The following is a 19,063-nucleotide window of genomic DNA, read 5'->3' as shown; positions in this document are numbered from 1 at the left end:
CTTGACGACTCAACCAAATGTAAATCAAAACTCTACATTGAACTGACATCTGTACCACTGCCCAGTGAGTAACTACAAATATCTAAGTTCTGTTGGATGTCGTCTTGGCACAGACACAGCTAATGTACTATCAAAGTTCATGGTTAGGTTATAGTAAACGTGCCAGACTTTACAACACATTTCCAATCCTTAGAATAGCTCTTACAATGATTCCGCAATGCAACATTTCTCAACCTAGAAATCTACTGCTGTTAAAAGCAGCCTTCACACATTTAGGTTTGTATAGTATATGAAAATGCATTTAGTGAATTTATATAACCCCAGTGTGTAGGAGCGAAAAGGCATGCATTTGCCCCTCAACTATAATACCAGGACAAGTAAACACATAGAAAAATGGTTTTAAATATAGTCCTCATTTTATTAACAGAGGCCAAATAAATTCATCACATTGTATTTACAAAGAAAGGCAATAAATATCTTATAATAGTCATAAAATTGTTTTGCATACATTTAAAAAAACAAAAACATTAAATGTGTCATGATGTTAGTAGCATCTCATACAAAACCTGTCAGTTGGTAGACAAATATAGGCTACTTACTACAGCTCTACCCTGGAATAGAGGCTGAACTTTGTCATCAATGGTAATGATCTACAATGTTCTGTAGGGATCACAACTCCCCTGGTTGTCAGGTCTAGTAATGGCTGCAGTCTGTTTCCTGAATCCAAAAGAAGCATATTTCTGGTTGTACGGTTTTCAGGGTTTGAGAGTTAGGTCTTACAATACAGAGACAGTGGGTGGATAGGATGACTCTATACCTGTCTAAGTACACATTTGAACAATTCAGTGCTCTCGACATTATAACTGGCTTGGTTGAACACATTGTTAAAGATGAACAGTTTTTGGGATCTCTTTGAACATGGGTGCTTGGGGTGCACCATGAACAACCAGAAATGCAATCCACTTTTTGGTTGTAGGCCTATGAAAAGCAGGGCAAAATTGGTGGATGCAGATGTTAATAATAACAGAAAGCTTGCTCTGTGTCAAAAAAAATGATTCTGAAGTATATCAGATAACATCATATAAGGCAATGTTTCAAAAGCTGTCCAGTATTCATTAGGCTTTTTTTCTCCAACGTTCTACCACAGTAAGACACGTAAGGCTAAAGGTGTGATATTACGTTTCCCATCGTAATAGCCAGTTAACTTCTGAGCCACATCAACTCAGGTTAAACAAAACTACAACCCCGTCTGTCTGATGCCTGGCTAGTCAAAGCATGTTGAATCATCAGTTGTACAACAAAAAAAATGTCAAGGAAATCACACTGTACACAACGTGTTCAGCGCATTCCATCCAGAGTAGGCAACGATTCAGGCAGAAGGTGTCAACACGGAGGGAGAGTTGGGGGAGGGAGAGTGGGCACTGTCAAATATTGCACTCAAAGCTGCACAGTTATCTAGGTAGACTGTGTCACCTGCCACTGTCACCTCTTTCCGTCTCGTCTCCCTGGCGTCTGATTCCAGTAGAAATACGGGATCCGTGTTGTCGGGGGGGGGATGACACAAACAAAACCGACAGGTATTTCAATCAAATCTAGCGCTTTCTTTTTATAACATTTATAAACTCATGCTTCCCACCCTCATTGTCAGAAATATGCCTTCAGTTTGCAATTCAAAGGAGCCGAAGATAAGCAATAGGGGCCCTTTGTCATCCTTAGTTATCCGATATAAATAAAATAAGACACATTATAATAATTATAACAACCCAGAAACACCCAACATTTGGGAGATGTTCAATGTTCCTGAAATATAAAAATAAAACATCTTTGAAATGTTTGTTCTTTTTTTGCCGTCGTTCTTTTTTTTTTTTTTACAAAAGTCTTCAAGGTGTTTTTAAGGCAAGAATCTCGTGATTTCCTTGGGAGAACAGTGTGTCTGATGTCCCATGGGACCATCAGTTAGTTTCGGGGTTCTGTTTTAAGCGACGCGCCCTTCGTGTCCGCTTAGTTACTGTAGTGAAACGGAACTCTTCCAGTGGGTCCACCTTGCCCTTCGGGTGGCGTTTCATGAAATGCACTTCCTGTTGTGTTTGTGTGGTCCGCGATCCTTTTTTGGGCCTGCCCTTCCTGTTGAAGCCTAGGTACCACCCTTTGTACTTGGCCGACACGAGAGCTGTGTAATTGTTCTCCAAGAATTCTTCCACGAAGACGCACTCCTGATTCCTTCCATTGAGCTGCAAGGGGAAACAACATGGTTTTAGACACTTAGCACCTGGTTTCCCAACACTGTGAAAAAACAACTTCCGCATTCCACAATGGCAAACCATCAAGGAAACCTATTTTACCTACTGCCAAAGAAACATTTCTGTATGTCATATAAGCCAGAAAGAGATGGAACTACTACAGTTGCACAAAGTTGTTTTTCATTCCTTTTTAAATTGTGTTTCTGGTATGGCTCTTGTAAGGACACATACACCTTACTAGACATTTCAAACTTTGCTTTTCTCAGTTTTAAACTATGTTTGTATTTAAAAAATAATTATACATTTTTGTGATTATACACTTCCATACTTATGTATTTGGACAGTTAAGCTGCATTTGGACAGTGAACGAACAAACATCACACCTCACAAAAAAATGCTAACCTCCCCTGTTATTGGAAATGGTGAGAGGTTAGCATTTTTGGAAGGTATGATCTTTGTTCCTCTAACTTTCTCACACATCATTATTCAGGATTAATTCATGGTTATCCATATTCATGGTAGCATCCACATGAACGTGGAAGTGTTCAGAAACATCTTCTATTCTTATTTACAACAAAAGTGACTCCAAAATTACACAATACACTATTCACTATTCAGTTCCCCCTGGGGAAGAAATGATCCGAAACAAAACCAAAAACTGCAAATGTATCCAACAAGTTTGTAGAGTCACAAGCTTGATGTAGTCATTGCGTGCTAGAAATAGGGGACCAAATACTAAACTTTTAACTAGACATGTATAAAAACACCCTCAAATAAAAGGTGACATGCTGTCGCCTTAAATGAAACATTTGATCTCAAATCCAAAATAATGAAGTAAAGAGACAAATTTGTAAATGTTAGCTTCACTGTCCAAATAAATACGGAGGGGAGTGTACATGCTGCTATTCAGTGGTGTAACGTACTTAAGTAAAAAATACTTTGAAGTACTACTTAAGTCGGCTTTTTTCCCAGTATCTGTACTTGACTATTTTTATTTTTTTACCATTTTTACTTCACTACATTCCTAAAGAAAAGTATGTACTTTTTACTCCATACATTTTCCCTGACACCCAAAAGTGCTCGTTACACTTTGAATGCTTAGCAGGACAGGAAAATGGTCTTCAATTCACACTCTTATCAAGAGAACATCCCTGGTCATCCATACTGCCTCTGATCTGACAGGCTTACTAAACACATGCTTCATTTGTAAATTATGTCTGAGTGTTGGAGCATGCCCCTGGCTATCCATAAATTAAAAGAACAAGAAAATGATGTGGTCAGGTTTCATTAATAAAAGCAATTTTAAATGATTTATACTTGTACTTTTGCTTTTGATACTTAAGTATATTTTAGCAATTACATTTACTTGTGATACGTAAGTATATTTAAAACCAAATACTTTTAGACTTTTACTCAAGTTAAATGTTACTGGGTGACTTCAAATTCAGGTATTTTTACTTTTACTCAAGTATGACATTTGGGTACTTTTTCCCTAGCTGCTGCTATTTTACATGGCGCCACCTGGTGAACAAGAGGTATAATTGCAATGGCAATGCTGCTATGAGGCCATTAGCCTGTCAAAGCATTGTGACGATTGCAGTCTATAATTGACCTGGTGGAGGATCAAAAGGACAGCACAGGTTACGTAACAGGATGCCAGTGAGTTATCAAAAGATTTCTGTCAGGGGTACACTGAGAAAAGCACTCTCCATCCTGGCTTGTATGTTCGGCAAGTGAACATAAGAATATTTTCATTCCAAAACGCTATATATTTTTTTATTTTACCTTGATTTAACTAGGCAAGTCAGTTAAGAACAAATTCTTATTTTCAATGACGGCCTACATCCACCAGGCTCTGAGAAATAAGTAGTGCTGCTTGGTTTTACACAGTTAAATGTAACAAATAACTACATTAAAAAAATAAAAAATTGAACTGTACAAATGATACATTTGTGACATCAATATTGAAATATAGAAATAAATAAATACAGTAATATGAGGTCGGTATGTAAAACATTTACATTTGACATTTTAGTAATTTACCAGATGCTCTTTTACAGAGCAACTTATAGTAAGTGCATTACTTTTAAGATAGCTAGCTGAGACAACCACATATCACAGACATATATAGGATACAAACATTCCGTTCCAGCTTAACAATGGATATATAGGGGTTTTGCTAAAAAAAAAAAAAAAAAAAAAAAAAACATTAACAAATTAAATTTAAAAAATGACGAAAGTCTATTAATAAAAAATCTGATAAGAGTAATATTTTACACACATATGAAGGAACTCGTAAGCAATCATTTCTGATGAAAAAACACAAATGCGAAACATTTGTGGATATAGCGTTTAAAAAAAATAAATAGTTGTCATCTATTTATGTCTTATTATTGCACAGCGATGTATGTCTTAGTCTTGCTAAAATATCCTTACAGGGTAAATCCACAGTTGGAAAAAATAACCGCCACAGTTTCGGTAACAAATGTACGGAATGGGGGATGGAGAAATGTAACCACTCTTAAATTCATAGACAGCGCTACGGACGCAAGGACTGACCATCCATGATATCAACATTATAATTGTCTTGAGACTATACAGTATCAAGTTGAACTAAGCTCATGAAGCGCTTATAAGCTATATTCTTCAATAATCAATGTGTACATGTAATTAATTTAGAAGTCCCAACAGATGTAGCAACTGTAGATTCCCCCTTTAAAGAGGATCTTTATCACACATAATAATAATAAAAACTTCTTGTGTAAAAGTATTTGTTCTAATGTTAGTTATAGTAATGGCTTCATCCACTGGAATCACTCAAATAATCTGTTATTGGCACTAGGCAAAACATGCATTTCCTTGGGTTAGATTTGCCCCATTCTCTAGCAAGAGAGTAACGACCAAGGAGATGCTTACCTTTCCAACTATTTTGCCATTCTTGTTCATACAGATGTAATACTCACTCTCCTTCCCTTTTATTCGAATATGGCTCCCAAAGGTTTCCGTCTCGACAACAAGAAGAGCTACAAGGTGAAGGAGAAACACATTTACTTCATGAATACTTTCAGCCACTTACAGTACATTCACTAAGTTGATTGTACGCTGATTGATACAGACCATTTGAAGCAGATAATAACTATTGGTTCATGAAATATACTCTATAATAGACTTCACCATCTCCACAGAATAACAAATATACAACTTTAGCCTCATAAACACTTTGAAAACGACCCGTTCTAAACAAGCACGCCGGCGGCTTCTTTTGCTCTGGCACAACCTTAACCCCTGTGGGGGTCACCTTTGTTTCTGTTCGCTCCTCGCGGGCAAGAGATCTGCCAAACATTTTGGAGCGGTTTACGCTCCCTCGGGATTAGGTTTCAGGTTCTCTTTAGTCTGTGCTCACTCAATCAAAAAGTTAAAGATGATCCATTTGTTTAACACACTGGCCTATTCAGTGGCACTCAAGGGAACGGAGGCGGGCAGGGGGGGGGGGTTCTCCAAAATTGTCCTGTAAAACAATCTTGTAGGTGAGTGGGAAACTCATCTCAGAACTGACGTTGAGAGAGAGAGGGAAGAAGACATCCCGCCCTTTCAACCAGGGAGCAAAGAGGATAAAATGACTGGTGAGACTTCTCTGAATGCACAGGTTTGAGAAACACATTGGCGCTCCTGAGAGGAGTTGGAGGAGCTGAGACAGAGACAGACACAAGTCCACACTTAGCTGCCCCTCTTCCATCCCTTTCATACTACAATGGAAAAAAGCAAGCTGTACCGTGATATCCCGGGTTGAAGAGGGTTTAGTGTCGCTCACTGCGGCCAAGCTTAATAAGAAACCCCACAGCATTCTCAGCGCTGAATCCCAAACGACTGTGCCTCGGACTTATGCATGTACCACTGGAGACTCCAATTGCAACCGGAAACTACAGGTGCAACATCTGCCTTTAAAAAAAAGAACTACTTCTGCCTGTTTCACGTGGATTTGTGACTAACAAATGTGACTATGCATTTAGATACATAAGATGCTATCTGACAAATGGTGACATCAATTATGTGGGATTGCATGTGACACATTCTCTAGCCCAGCTCTGCTGCCTGGGGAGAATTATAACTCTGTCTTATCCGCGTGTATATGTGGGGTAGCTGACCTTGTAGTAGCTGAGGCTCCATTTCTCAGCCATGCTTTCTGACCCTCCATTGTGAGGTTGCTGTTATGACTGAGTGAGGATTAGTGCAGAGAGGAGAGAAGAGTGTCTTCCCGAGCCTCCTGTTAAATCAGTGTCAGGGAGTTCACAGGTGCCAGGTACTGGGGCTGAGGGGAGGGGGCAGGGTTGGCAATTCCTCATGGGGAACATTGAATCTGCTTCCACTCAAGCTCTAACAAGCAACGAGAGGAAGCCTCGCCTCGGTGCATCTGTGACTGAACACAGTCGACCGGCGGTGCTTGTTGGCGACTCATACATGTGAGTGCAAACAGGCAAGCGCTCCCATACAAATGCGTCTAGACTGCAGCCCAACTTTTAATAGAAAATGGGCCATGTCCACAGTGACAAGTACTGATAAACCCTCCACGGAGTTGAAAAGAACTATGCCAAGCATCACGCAGAATTACTTTCCATGACAACAATCAGATGTATTTCCACCTCAATATAATCACCGACCAGAACAGTGTAAGGAACACAGCTGAGACACAGTGAATAAAGACAATATATACAGTACCTCTAGATGTGCTTTATCTGTGGCCGGACACACTCATAGCCTCAAATTCCCACACTATTCATAATCTTAATGGCTTAACCAAGCAATCAGTAAGGTGCTGAGTTAGGGTCAAAGTGCACTCATTAAAACATGTAAACCCAACTCTGACCAGTAGCGGTCCAAAATAGGTTGAATGAATCCTGTTTCACAAGGGAAATGTTTCCCACAATAAAGACCATTGATGAGGGGAACTGGCTTGAAGCGTCTGTAAGTGAAGTGCACAGGAATTCTCCCGTACCGTACTTGCCCCCATCGTCTCCGTTGGCGTTGACCTTCTTGCCCAGGATCTGGACGTGCTTGCCCGTGGTGTGGCTGTACAGCTGGTAGATACGGATCTGCTTCCGGCTCAGGTCGTCCGGGTTCCGCGTGTGGTTCTCAATATAGATCCTGAAATCGGCTGAGCTCTGTTGAGATTCCTATAGGAGAAAGACATGACACAGGTGGTCAAAGACCCGCTTTTACCAGGGCCTCTGTCGTGAAGCTCTGCTTAAAGGCCAGAAACTAAGGTAACACCTTGGAAGTTGTAAGCTGACATTTTTAAGTTCCGTTTGCACATTAAAACTGACCTGTTTCTTCCACACGACATGTTTACAAGGTAATGAAACTGTGCGGCCTTGTACAAATTCAAAAGGGCACACACTGTAGAACAAAAACACAACATGGTACATGCTTCATTATTATTGCATGTCTTTGTATTGAGGCAGCTGTCTATGCGCCCGGGGATATCTTGAAAACAGTATTCCATTTCCACAAGCAAGCAAGCCACTAGCAATTATACACCTGAAGCATCCATCCCTGTTACGCTATCATCAAACAAATATCTGCCTGAGGGCCCAGTAAGGCCCATAAATCACAGTGGAGATGTGGATGTGATGGCGAGAGGCAGCTTGTACCACAGAAACACACTCGGAGGGGAGCCTCTTGCAACATAAATTCGCCATTCAAATATTTCACACTGTTAGCCTGAAAGCAAAGGTCTGTTCCGCACTTACAATTCAGGGCCCCCCCCCCAAAAAAACGGAAGAAATCGCTGACTTCGACAACACGTCAAAATGAACGCAGCCTGTGTGCCCTGTCACCCAAACCCATATGTGGATGGGAAGGATAATGTATACTTTCGAAACCCCTGGAATCTCGATGTGCGCCAAGATCCCATTCCCCAGCTGTATCATGTGGTAATTACATAGTAACTGCCTTTTTATGTGGCTTCTCTCAGGTGGCTAATTATAGACACATTACATACTCCAACTCCTTGTTGTTTTAACCTCAGAAAATTAATGACATTTAGTGAATGAGAGGGGAAATATGCTCATGGTAGAACAAATCTTTAACACAGGGGGGAAAACAAACCACTGATCTGAATACAAATCCCCGTAGTGTTAGCAAGGTGTCAGCGAAAATTGAAGCAACTAAGAAGCATAGACACTTTTGGATGGTCTAGAAACAACTGCAAATGCATGAATTGAAAATATGAAACAATTGTACATGATGTGTAATGTAAGGGATAATCAACAAGGGGCTATGCGACTGACGTGGTAGTTGTGCTCCACGACACGCTAGCGGAGTTACATTGCTTTCCAGAGAACACATAGAGCCCCAAGCTGACTATCCCTTCATACCATGGGTCTAATTTAACACATTTGCTGCTAAAAATGTGTTTATTTGCCGGTAGAAATGTGCTCAACATCCACTGAAGTATCTTGCAAGTTCACTAGATAGCAGCAGTAGTTGACGTGGTAACCAAACAAACAGACTTGCTGGTTTAGCTAACCAAACCATCAGTCGTAGCTTGCTATTATGAAATTTGAATTCAACAATGCCAATGATGTTTTCAATTCGACTTTTGCATTCAAAAGCAGCTCAAACATAGAACATGCAACAATGAACTATAGCCATCGAATTCTACCGTGCAAATATACTGTGCGTTATAGGGAAATAATGCACGCTCTATAGTCCCCGTCAAGCCAATCAGAAACATGTATTCAACAATGCCATGGTACAACACTAAAATTAAATTGTTTGCCTAAAACAAAGATGCATCTTAATCAATAAGCAATCTTATTGAAATCTCTATGTCAAACATCCTTTGAATTTAGTCAATGCTTAGGAGGAGGAACATTAAGGAAGTTACTATGACACACCTCATACTTCCATACCTAAGAAACAGTGCATCCAATAGAGAATCCAGAACTCCATTAAAGCTTCCACAACTCTAAAAGAGCATTCACAACCATCATAGAGCATCCAAATCTAATAGAGCATCAACATCTCCATTAAAGCTTCCACAACTCTAAAAAGAGCATTCAAAACTATCATAGAGCATCCACATCTAATAGAGCATCTTAATAGAGCTTCCAAAACTCACCACAACCCTGGAATGAAATGGTCTGTCTATTATACTACCCCACAAATTTCACCACCAAGACAGCACTCACTAAAATACTTTTAGGATAACTACTGCTTTGGGATTTGTATCAAATCTCTCCATCTCTAAACAAACATAAAGGTGTGTTTTGTAGACAATTGCATTTCACACGGAGGAAACAAAGGCAAGCCGCTGCAGAGGGCCGAAGGTAAACTTAACCGACAAAAAAAAAAATGATCTCCCTCTTTAAAGGCGGGATGAAAATGGGTATGGTTGAAACTTCAAAAGTCTGGCACCATCTTTGCTGGGAAGCTTAGCCCCCTTGCATATCAGATACACCTTACCACCTGCGAACCCCACACATAGGTTTCCAAAACACTATACATGCCATCGAGGTTGTGCTGCGCAATTGTATTGGTCTATCGAAAGTGTATTTCCTTCAAGAAAGCCTCTATGAGACTTCCTTCTGACATACCTCTTTTTTTGCAGAAGCAATTAGTCGTGCAAAGCATGAAGCATATATTGATTTATATATATCACCACAGATATGGGAAGCAATTAAAACTATAGTATTGTGATTACTGTCTAGGTTGGGGGAGATATCAGACAGTTGACACTAGTGTTGTTTTTGCCAATTCCTTTGGAACAAGAGCACATACCCTTACATAACCCAGTTGTCTCCTCTTTATTTATTTATTTATTTAAACCACCAGCTTTTTTCCTCGCTGAGGGGTGTCTTTGTAAGATGTCCCCTCTATTATGAAATGGTAATGCCAGGTTTTTATAATCATGATCCCTTGACCCATTTGTTTAGAACATCTCCGACAGAGATGTGATGTCCAAGAGGTAGAATGAGGGATTGTACTCTATGTCTTCATCTATTGCAGCATCATTGGATGGATTGGGCTTCTCCTTTAATAATTTGTTTGGCATGAGTGGTTTGTTGACAATCTTAATCCTCATCTTCAATGCAAAGGATTACTTGTTGAAGCAACTCTGGAAATGTTAAGATTTTAAACTAGGTGATATCTTATCACCTCAATCAAGGGGAAGGATTGGGCACATTGTATGTAATTACTTATCCCTGTATAAATAGCCTCTGACTTTTAATAAGCATTACATTGGAGACAGGGGAAAGAAATCGAGTAATTCTCTGTAATCCCTGAGAGATTTGATTGGCATCAACCCTGGTATATGATACTGACTAGACTACAAAACTAACCCCAACAACAGAGGCATGGAAGCATTTCAGGATGTGGGCTAACCGCTGCCTCTCACTGTATCCAACAATATAACATGCTGGTTTCCAAACTACCCTTTGTATCTGCTATTAATTTACACCAAATACATCATGACAAATAAACGGAACTAAAAATAACCAACACATTCATGCCCAAACGCATTCATTTTTTAAATATTAGGCAACAGTTAAATCTAACTCCATGCAGCATGTTACACTCCATAATAATGAATGTGGGTTTTTACTGACGTTTGCTATAGACAACCAAGTTCATAAATAAATCGCATGCGTAAAAGATGCGGAGTTAGTGCGGTTTATACTATTATTACAAAATAGATCCACGAGTCTGAAATTGACCAAAACAGCTAATTTCATTATCTAAACGTCCTTGAAATGTATTTTCATCTCAGTTTTTCTCTGTTTCAATGCTGGTTGCCTGGCTCAATTGAGTGCGGTGGGTTTATCTGGTGCACTCGGGGATGCCTCGTTCATTAGCGAGATGCAAAAGGGTAGTTTCCTCTACATTCCAAACCTATTTCCTTACAATAAAATGTACTATATTTTAACAAGGGTAGAGTTACTTTGCTTGTATTTTTGTTTGATGAAGAACAAACATCGATCTTTAATTAGGGAATTGTGTTCATCTTATCTAATTAAGGTAACACTAAAAAGTAACTGAAATCTGAGAAAAAGAACGCGCGTCTAACAAGGTATGTTCAAGGTTGCAAAGTACCCATAAGCTAAAATAGTGTATAGTTACTGTATCCAATTGTATGAGTATTTGTTCATAATAAATCCAGAATGGGTCCAGCAAAATCACACACACACACACACACACACTCACACACACACACACACACACGCAGTGTTCATAACCAGAACAATCAAATCAACCTACCTGGAGCTGGAAATAGAGGACCAGAAAATGTAAACACCTGGAGAGAGAAAAGGGAGGAGGGGGTTAATCACAAGCAATTACATAAAATATAAACGGCTATATCCATACCTGAATGTCAACGGTAGCAACTATGTAGCTTTTAGCGACTTCTATTGGTAAGAATGTACGTGTTTTGAGAAACGAAAGTAATAGAAAGATGGAATCCTTACAGGTATATGAACCTCGAAGGCACAACAGACATCTTGACTTGCTGAAATACACCTGTTTCCACAGTTTTAAAGCCCCGAGAGAAGTTGAGGATAGACCCGCCAGCGTCCTTACGCACACAATCCCGGAGGTGCCTTTGAATCCCAGTGTGATGATAAATAACTGGAGTGCAAAAATGTCACTGCATGCAACATTAGGTGCTTCCTTGTTGTAAGAAAATGATCCAGGGGGAAAAGGTAACGTATTGTTTCTTGTCCGCCTCCAAATCTCCTAGCTCCGCTCTCACGGTCCGTTTAGACAGCGGTGTATTGCCAGGCGCGGAAATATTCAACTTGCAACCATTGCTTAGTAGATTTCCCCTTGTTTAAAAATCCATTGCGCGCACCCTCTTTCCTCCCAAAGGTGCTCCTCCAAAGATCAGAGGTACTTCAGTTCCGTCCGTACCTGCGGGGGATATCTACACATTGCAAGGATCATTTTAAATCTTCCGACTCCACAGTGGGAAAATGGCAAAAGGGGACAAGTGCGTAAAATCGAATATGAAAATATATCTATATATATATTTTTTTTTTTACGTGGAATACCTCGCGTTCTGATAAAACGTTGGTGTTATCCAGAGGGTAGCTATAAATATGAAACCTGAATCTAACGCAGCGGCAGATCTTCGTAGCAGGGGCGATGGTGTAATGCCTGTCAGTGGAGTATCTGCGGCTAAGGATTTGGGCACAGTGAGGTTTTTCTGTTGGTGGTGGGTGGAAACGTGTCAGCGGTTTGCACCTGATAGGGTAATCTTTGAGAGGCCATCAGTTTGGAGAATGTTTTCCTCGAGTCAAAAATGATAGTGATTGGGAGGGAGTTGGTACAAGGAGGAACACACGAATTGATTGACTTGTTTTTTACCTTTTTTTTTAGAGACTTTTGTATATAGGCTACATTTTATTTGGAGCTATTCGATATTACCTTAAAAGCAGGTGTAAGCCTATTTCAAGTTTAAAATAGCTTACTTGGGCGAATAGTGGATTCTCATTTGAAGCTTAAATCATATTTTGTATATTTCATAAATGCCTATCTGTTTTTTATATATATATTTGTTATTCAGTCTTAGTATTATTAATCGAATTAATATTAGTTTATTATTGCCGCAGTTTTTGTTGTATTACCTTTGTAATGATAAACATTGTGTAATGTATTTTCAGAACACAATATTACAAAATTGTGTCCCGAGTTGGTTAGGCAACAGTCAAGACTACTCTTTCTCGGCTTCTCTTGGGTTCAAGTTATGTTGGAGGCCACTTCGTTTGTGGATTGGGCTTTACTCTCCCAGACAGCATTGAAATGCAGGTTGTTGTGGAACTCGATTTTTCAATAATATGCTATAACTTATCCCGCATTTAAATGAAAGAGAGGTGTGAATGTGTTTACGAGGCCCTCTGAACTCTCAGTGGAATGATCGATCATCCCTCCTGCCACTTAGGACCATTGTGTGATTCCCCTTTATTGCCCTATTACAACGGGAATTACAGCATTCCATCCTCAATGCGTTTAAAATAAAAATAAAAACATAATTTTCCCATTGGGTTAGTGGTACCTATTTAAACTATAGTTGATGGTACTTTGAATAGCCGGCAAGAATGAGGGTGGCTGTGTGAATCAATATAATGCCAAAATATTCTCCCCAGAATTGTGAAACTCCTAGGTCCTCCATTGACAAAAAATTTTAAAAAATCCTAATTACACAAAATATAATAATTTATGATAGGAACAGAGGAATAAACACAATGTGTGAATGTCTGATGATTAGATTGACCTGGAGCTTTCATTTGGTGTACATCCAAAATACTTACAATCAACAAAAGACCATATGTTTAAAGCATTGGCTGGCAGTCCAAAATGAAGCTTTATGAAAAGTGATTAAAACCACAGGCATAATAAACTATAATTATGATACTGCACAAAAGGAGCCAGCATTGAGTAGATACTCATCGCCTCCAATGCACAGGCTTGTGCCAATGCCTTGAAAGTATAAACCAGGAGCTGTGGTACAGAGTGAACAGAGCTGTGTCTTTTGACGTGCTGCTCAACTGTGTGACACTTGTGGCAAGCTTCAAAAGAAGAAGCTCCTGCGTACTGCTTACCTGCACATTTTCACTTTTTAATTTTTTTTTGAAGTCAACGTTTTTTCTACTGCCTCGGCCAGATGTTGAAAAAGCTTGGTGGCAATCTTGAAATAAATGATGAAGACTCGTGACAATAAAAAGTCCTTGTTCACTGTTTTGTGGCACTTCTATGGTATCTACCCCTCTGGTAGAACCACGTTACAGCAGGTATGACACATGGAGAAACTTTTCCATTCCATAGTTTATTCTAGGATGGAGGATACATTGCATTGACTCTGGGCTCTAATCAGTCACATTAAGCGACACGAACTACGGCGTATGTCAGATTTGTTCTTAGAACCGTTTACATTTCGAATTTAGGCTAAGTGGCTATGAAGGTTAGTCAGAATTGTGATCAACAATTGAGAATTTTCTTGGGTGGAAAGTTGAGCCTACTGGTTGACAATGACTAGAGTCGAGGTTTATGAATGGGGAGCTGTCTCAGTCCTTCTGAGGAGAGGAGGGGGAGGTGGGCAGGCAAGCCAGCAACTCAAGAGTTAGGATTAGGTTACCCACAGCGACTGACTGAGTGAAGAAAAGAACAAGCAAGTAAGCTAATGGTCTTGGGATAAACCCCACAGCCGCAAAAGAGAGTTTGTTACAAAATGCACCGTGGCTTTGCACCATCATCGCTACTGGTAGATGTCTGAGACTGTGTCGTGACGGTCATCAGGAATGTGGAGAATATCTCATTGACGCTAGAAAAAAAGGCAGAGTGAAAAAAAAGCTATCCGAGGGCGGTCAGCCAGGGGTTCAAAGAGCCTAGCGGGCCTTTAAGCTTGACAAAAGAACTTGGAAGTTCTGTAAGTGAATTCCAATGTACTATATTAGTGTCAGGACCCCCCTGCCACCCCTTTCCTCCCCTCACTTCCCACTTTCATCTCCGACACGAACATATCGACTGGGGGGGGGGTTGGGGGCATCTGCATCCTATTGAATTCTCAAGGTGAGGGGATGGCCGAGAAGGACCTAGTGGCTCGTATAAGCCGTCCAGACCCTTTTCACTCCAAGTCACAGCCCAACGAGCGTGTGAGGAGGCGGGTGATAGCCTCTTCCTCTCATCTCCCAGGAATCAACCCAACCCCATTAGTATATTGGCGGCCCCTTTCACACTGTTGGCTTAGCTCTTTGGCCCTGGGCCCCCGGAGTCCCGTGGCGTAAGGTGGGCTAGTCAGGAGCAGGTCACTGCGGGGTCGTGACACCTCGGTGTGCAATAGGGTGACGGAGAGAGTGCCCAGAAGAGTGTCGCTGAGAGAGAGGGCGAGCCTTGAAGAAAAGCCGGGAAGCATTTTGTATTTTGTAATTTGTCCCCCATCACATTTGCTTGGAGTCATTTAGGGCATCTTTGCCTTGAAGTTTGGGGCCACAGTGTGTGTGGGTGTGTGCCTTGAAGTTGGGGGCCACAGTATGTGTGTGTGAGAGAGGGAGAGAAAGAGACCATGTGAGTGTGGGGTCAAAATTAAACTATTGCTCCTCAACAAAAAAATCTCAAGAGTACCGTGATACCGTCGTGGGGCGGCAGGGTAGCCTAGTGGTTAGAGCGTTGGACTAGTAACCGGAAGGTTGTGAGTTCAAACCCCCGAGCTGACAAGGTACAAATCTGTCGTTCTGCCCCTGAACAGGCAGTTAACCCACTGTTCCCAGGCCGTCATTGAAAATAAGAATTTGTTCTTAACTGACTTGCCTGGTTAAATAAAGGTAAAATAAAAAAAAATAAATAAAATAAATACATGCAGAACCTATTGACAAATCCATTAGCTTCAGTACCCAGCATGACACTAATGATGATATTTCTCCCTCTCAGTTCAACAGAGGTCTCACATATACACATAAAAAACAAACACACAGTATGGATCCCTCGCCACTAGTTGCGAACATATATCATTTTCATGATGTATTTGCACGCCTCACTAAACTCCTCTTACAATTACTCTCAGGCTCCAGCTTAATGGATGGTGAAAAAAGGCAACTGCCAAAAACTGTCATGATGTAGTAACATTTTTTTGTTTCATAACACTGATCAATGAGCCACATACCTCTACTTTTCTGGTCCATTTTGTATCTTTGGCACAATATGAAGATTCACTTGGATAGCAGAGGCTAATGTTGGGGGCTCATTTAACCTTTCAAGCCCATGCTGAATTCTATGAGTTATGCACTAACGACATAATAACTGCTAAGAATTGGGTGGACTGGTGAAAGAAGTTTCAGGGAGCAAAATGACGTAAGTAATTTGTTGTCAGCTCTTGAAGTTTTTCTGCATCGAAATTACCCCCTAATTGTTTGTTGGATTGCTGTAATTACCAATTTAAGGTGCTGGTTGTTGGTAATGTGGCACAAAATTGCTGCAAGACTTGGAGAACCTGGTCAGAATGGTTGACTCAATCCATAATGTCAGCTTTCAGTTTTGAAGACTGGAAAGTGTCAAAAAAGCTATACAACTGTACATACACAACCATATATTTGAAAGAAGTGTCTGTGTCTAAATGTGTAACCATTTTGTAACTTCGACAACAAACTAAAAACACCTCCAAAAAGAAGCTTCCATGAGATTATACCCGTGTCGACACCATGCCACAGCCCTCCAACCTCCACGACCTAGTCAATCCACCTTAAGGCGGTAAACACTTTGATTTGAAGTCATTACCTTCAAGTCAGTGGGCGAGAAGTATTTAGTGAGTGTTTAAAGGTCAAAAACTGTTAACAGAATGGATCGACCCATCTAACTGCTATTAAACTATTAAACACTTCTTCAGGTAGAGGTGGGCTTTGAGAATGTAGTCCCATTTCACTCCCAGAGGTCAGCTGTATGGTTAGGATTGGAATAACATGGCGCCGGAGAACAAGGCTGACATTTTACGTATTCCTAACCAATTGTGTTTTTTTTTGCGTAACTTGTTTTTTAAACTTATGTTGTGCATAATGTTGCTGCTACTGTCTCTTATGACCGAAAATAACTTCTGGACATCAGAACTACGATTACTCACCACGGACCGTCATAATCTTTTTTTTCCTTTAACGTGTCTGACGGGAATGATATACTGCTTTCCCGGGAACAGGCCCGTCATCCCCGTCATTTGCGTGAAGAGAAGGCGGAGAAAAAGGGGCCAAAGGGCGGGCTGTCTTCTGAGAATTTGTAGGCGATCATATAAACCCCCACTTCCTTCCATTCTGCCAGCAAACGTGCAATCTTTGGAAAATTAAATCGATGACCTACGCGGAAGATTAAACTACCTACGGGACATTCAAAACTGTAATATCTTATGCTTCACGGGGTCATGGCTGAACGACGACATTATCAACATACAGCTGGCTGGTTATACACTGTACCGGCAGGATAGAACAGCGGTGTCTGGTAAGAGAAGGGGCGGCGGACTATGTATTTTTGTAAATAACAGCTGGTGCACAATATCTAAGGAAGTCTCGAGGTTTTGCTTGCCTGAGGTAGAGTATGTCATGATAAGCTGTATACCAAACTATCTACCTAGAGCGTTTTCATCTGTATTTTTCGTAGCTGTCTACATACCCCCACAGACTGATGTTGGCACTAAGACTGCACTGAATGAGCTGTATTCCGCCATAAGCAAACAGGAAAACACTCACTCGCTCCTAGTAGCCAGGGACTTTAATTTAGGGAAACTTAAATCCGTCTTACCAAATTTCTATCAGCATGTTAAATGTGCAACCGGAGGGAAAAAACTCTGGCCTTTACTCCACACACAGAGACGCATACAAAGCTTTCCCTCGCCCTTTGGCAAATCTGCCCACAATTCTATCCTCCTGATTCCTGCTTACAAGCAAAAATTAAGCAGGAAGCACCAGTGAATCGATCAATAAAAAAGTGGTTAGATGAAGCAGATGCTAAGCACAGACTGGAAAATGTTCCGGGATTCCTCCAATGGCATTGAGGAGTACACCACATCAGGTATTGGCTTCATCAATAAGTGCATCGATGACGTCGTCCCCACAGTGACCGTATGTACATACCCCAACCAGAAGCCATGGATTACAGGCAACATCCGCACTGAGCTAAATGTTGGAGCTGCTACTTTCGAGGAGTGGGACTCTAACCTGGAAGCTTATAAGAAATCCCGCTATGCCCTCTGACGAACCATCAAACAGGCAAAGTGTCAATACAGGACTAAGATCGAATCATACTGCACTGGCTCTGACGCTCATCGGATGTGGCAGGGCTTGCAAGCCATTACAGACTAAAAAGGGAAGCACAGCCGAGAGCTGCACAGCCGAGAGCTGCCCAGTGACACGAGCCTACCAGACGAGCTAAACTACTTCTATGCTCGCTTCGAGGCAAATAACACTGAAACGTGCATGAGAGCACCAGCTGTCCTGGAAGACTATGTGATCCCGCACTCCGCAGCCGATGTAAGTAAGACCTTTAATTAGGTCAACATTTACAAGGCCGCAGGGCCAGACTGATTACCAGGACGTGTACTGCAAGCATGCGCTGACCAACGGGCAAGTGTCTTCATTGACATTTTCAACATTTTCCCTGTCCGAGTCTGTAATGCCAAAATGTTTTAAGTAGATCACCATAGTCCTTGTGCCCAAGAACTAATGTAACCTGCCTAAATGACTACCGACCCGTAGCACTCAAGTGCTTTGAAAGGCTGGTCATGGCTCACATCAACACCATTATCCCAGAAACCCTAGACCCACTCCAATTTGCATACCGCCCTAACAGATCACAAATAATGCAATCTCTGTTGCACTCCACACTGCCCTTTCCCACCTGGACAAAATGAACACCTATGTGAGAATGTTATTCATTGACTACAGCTCAGCGTTCAACACCATAGAGCCTTCAAAGCTCATCAATAAGCTAAGGACCCTGGGACTAAACACTTCCCTCTGCAACTGGATCCTATACTTCCTGACGGGCCGCCCCCAGGTGGTAAGGGTAGGTAACAACACATCCGCCACGCTGATCCTCAACACAGGGGCCCCTCAGGGGTGCGTGCTCAGTCCCCTCTTGTTCTCTCTGTTCACTCATGACTGCATGGTCAGGCACGACACCAACACCATCATTAAGTTTGCAGATGACACAACAGTGGTAGGCCAGGACAACAACCTCTCCCTCAACGTGACCAAGACAAAGGAGATGATTGTGGACTACAGGAAAAAGAGGACCAGGCATGCCCCCATTCTCATCGACAGGGCTGTAGTGGAGCAGGTTAAGAGCTT

General features: G+C 41.2%; 1 protein-coding gene across 1 annotated transcript; it reads right to left on the bottom strand.

Moving 5' to 3' along the window:
* Positions 1 to 397: 397 nt before the first annotated feature.
* LOC110505093 (fibroblast growth factor 18) lies at positions 398 to 12,435 on the bottom strand. Its single transcript, XM_036970224.2, has 5 exons — positions 11,708 to 12,435; positions 11,499 to 11,535; positions 7,234 to 7,411; positions 5,157 to 5,263; positions 398 to 2,231 (listed from the first exon to the last, which is right to left on the bottom strand). The coding sequence occupies exons 1-5, from the start codon at positions 11,737 to 11,739 to the stop codon at positions 1,953 to 1,955; spliced, it is 633 nt and encodes a 210-aa protein (XP_036826119.1). The 5' UTR covers positions 11,740 to 12,435; the 3' UTR covers positions 398 to 1,952.
* Positions 12,436 to 19,063: the final 6,628 nt, after the last annotated feature.

Source organism: Oncorhynchus mykiss, chromosome 25 (genome assembly GCF_057628025.1).
Source record: "Oncorhynchus mykiss isolate SJ-2025 chromosome 25, ASM5762802v1, whole genome shotgun sequence".
In the NCBI taxonomy this organism is placed as follows: Eukaryota; Metazoa; Chordata; class Actinopteri; order Salmoniformes; family Salmonidae; genus Oncorhynchus; species Oncorhynchus mykiss.
This window is presented reverse-complemented; position numbering and strand designations above follow the sequence as displayed.

What these genes read in the sequence shown, in the direction of transcription:
- LOC110505093 (XM_036970224.2), bottom strand. Translation starts at nt 11,739, where the DNA reads ATGTCTGTTGTGCCTTCGAGGTTCATATACCT. An exon ending in CCTTCGAGGTTCATATACCT is followed by an intron (nt 11,536 to 11,707) that starts GTAAGGATTCCA and finishes TTCTCTCTCCAG; the next exon opens with GTGTTTACATTTTCTGGTCC. An exon ending in AGACGATGGGGGCAAGTACG is followed by an intron (nt 5,264 to 7,233) that starts GTACGGGAGAAT and finishes TTCACCTTGTAG; the next exon opens with CTCTTCTTGTTGTCGAGACG.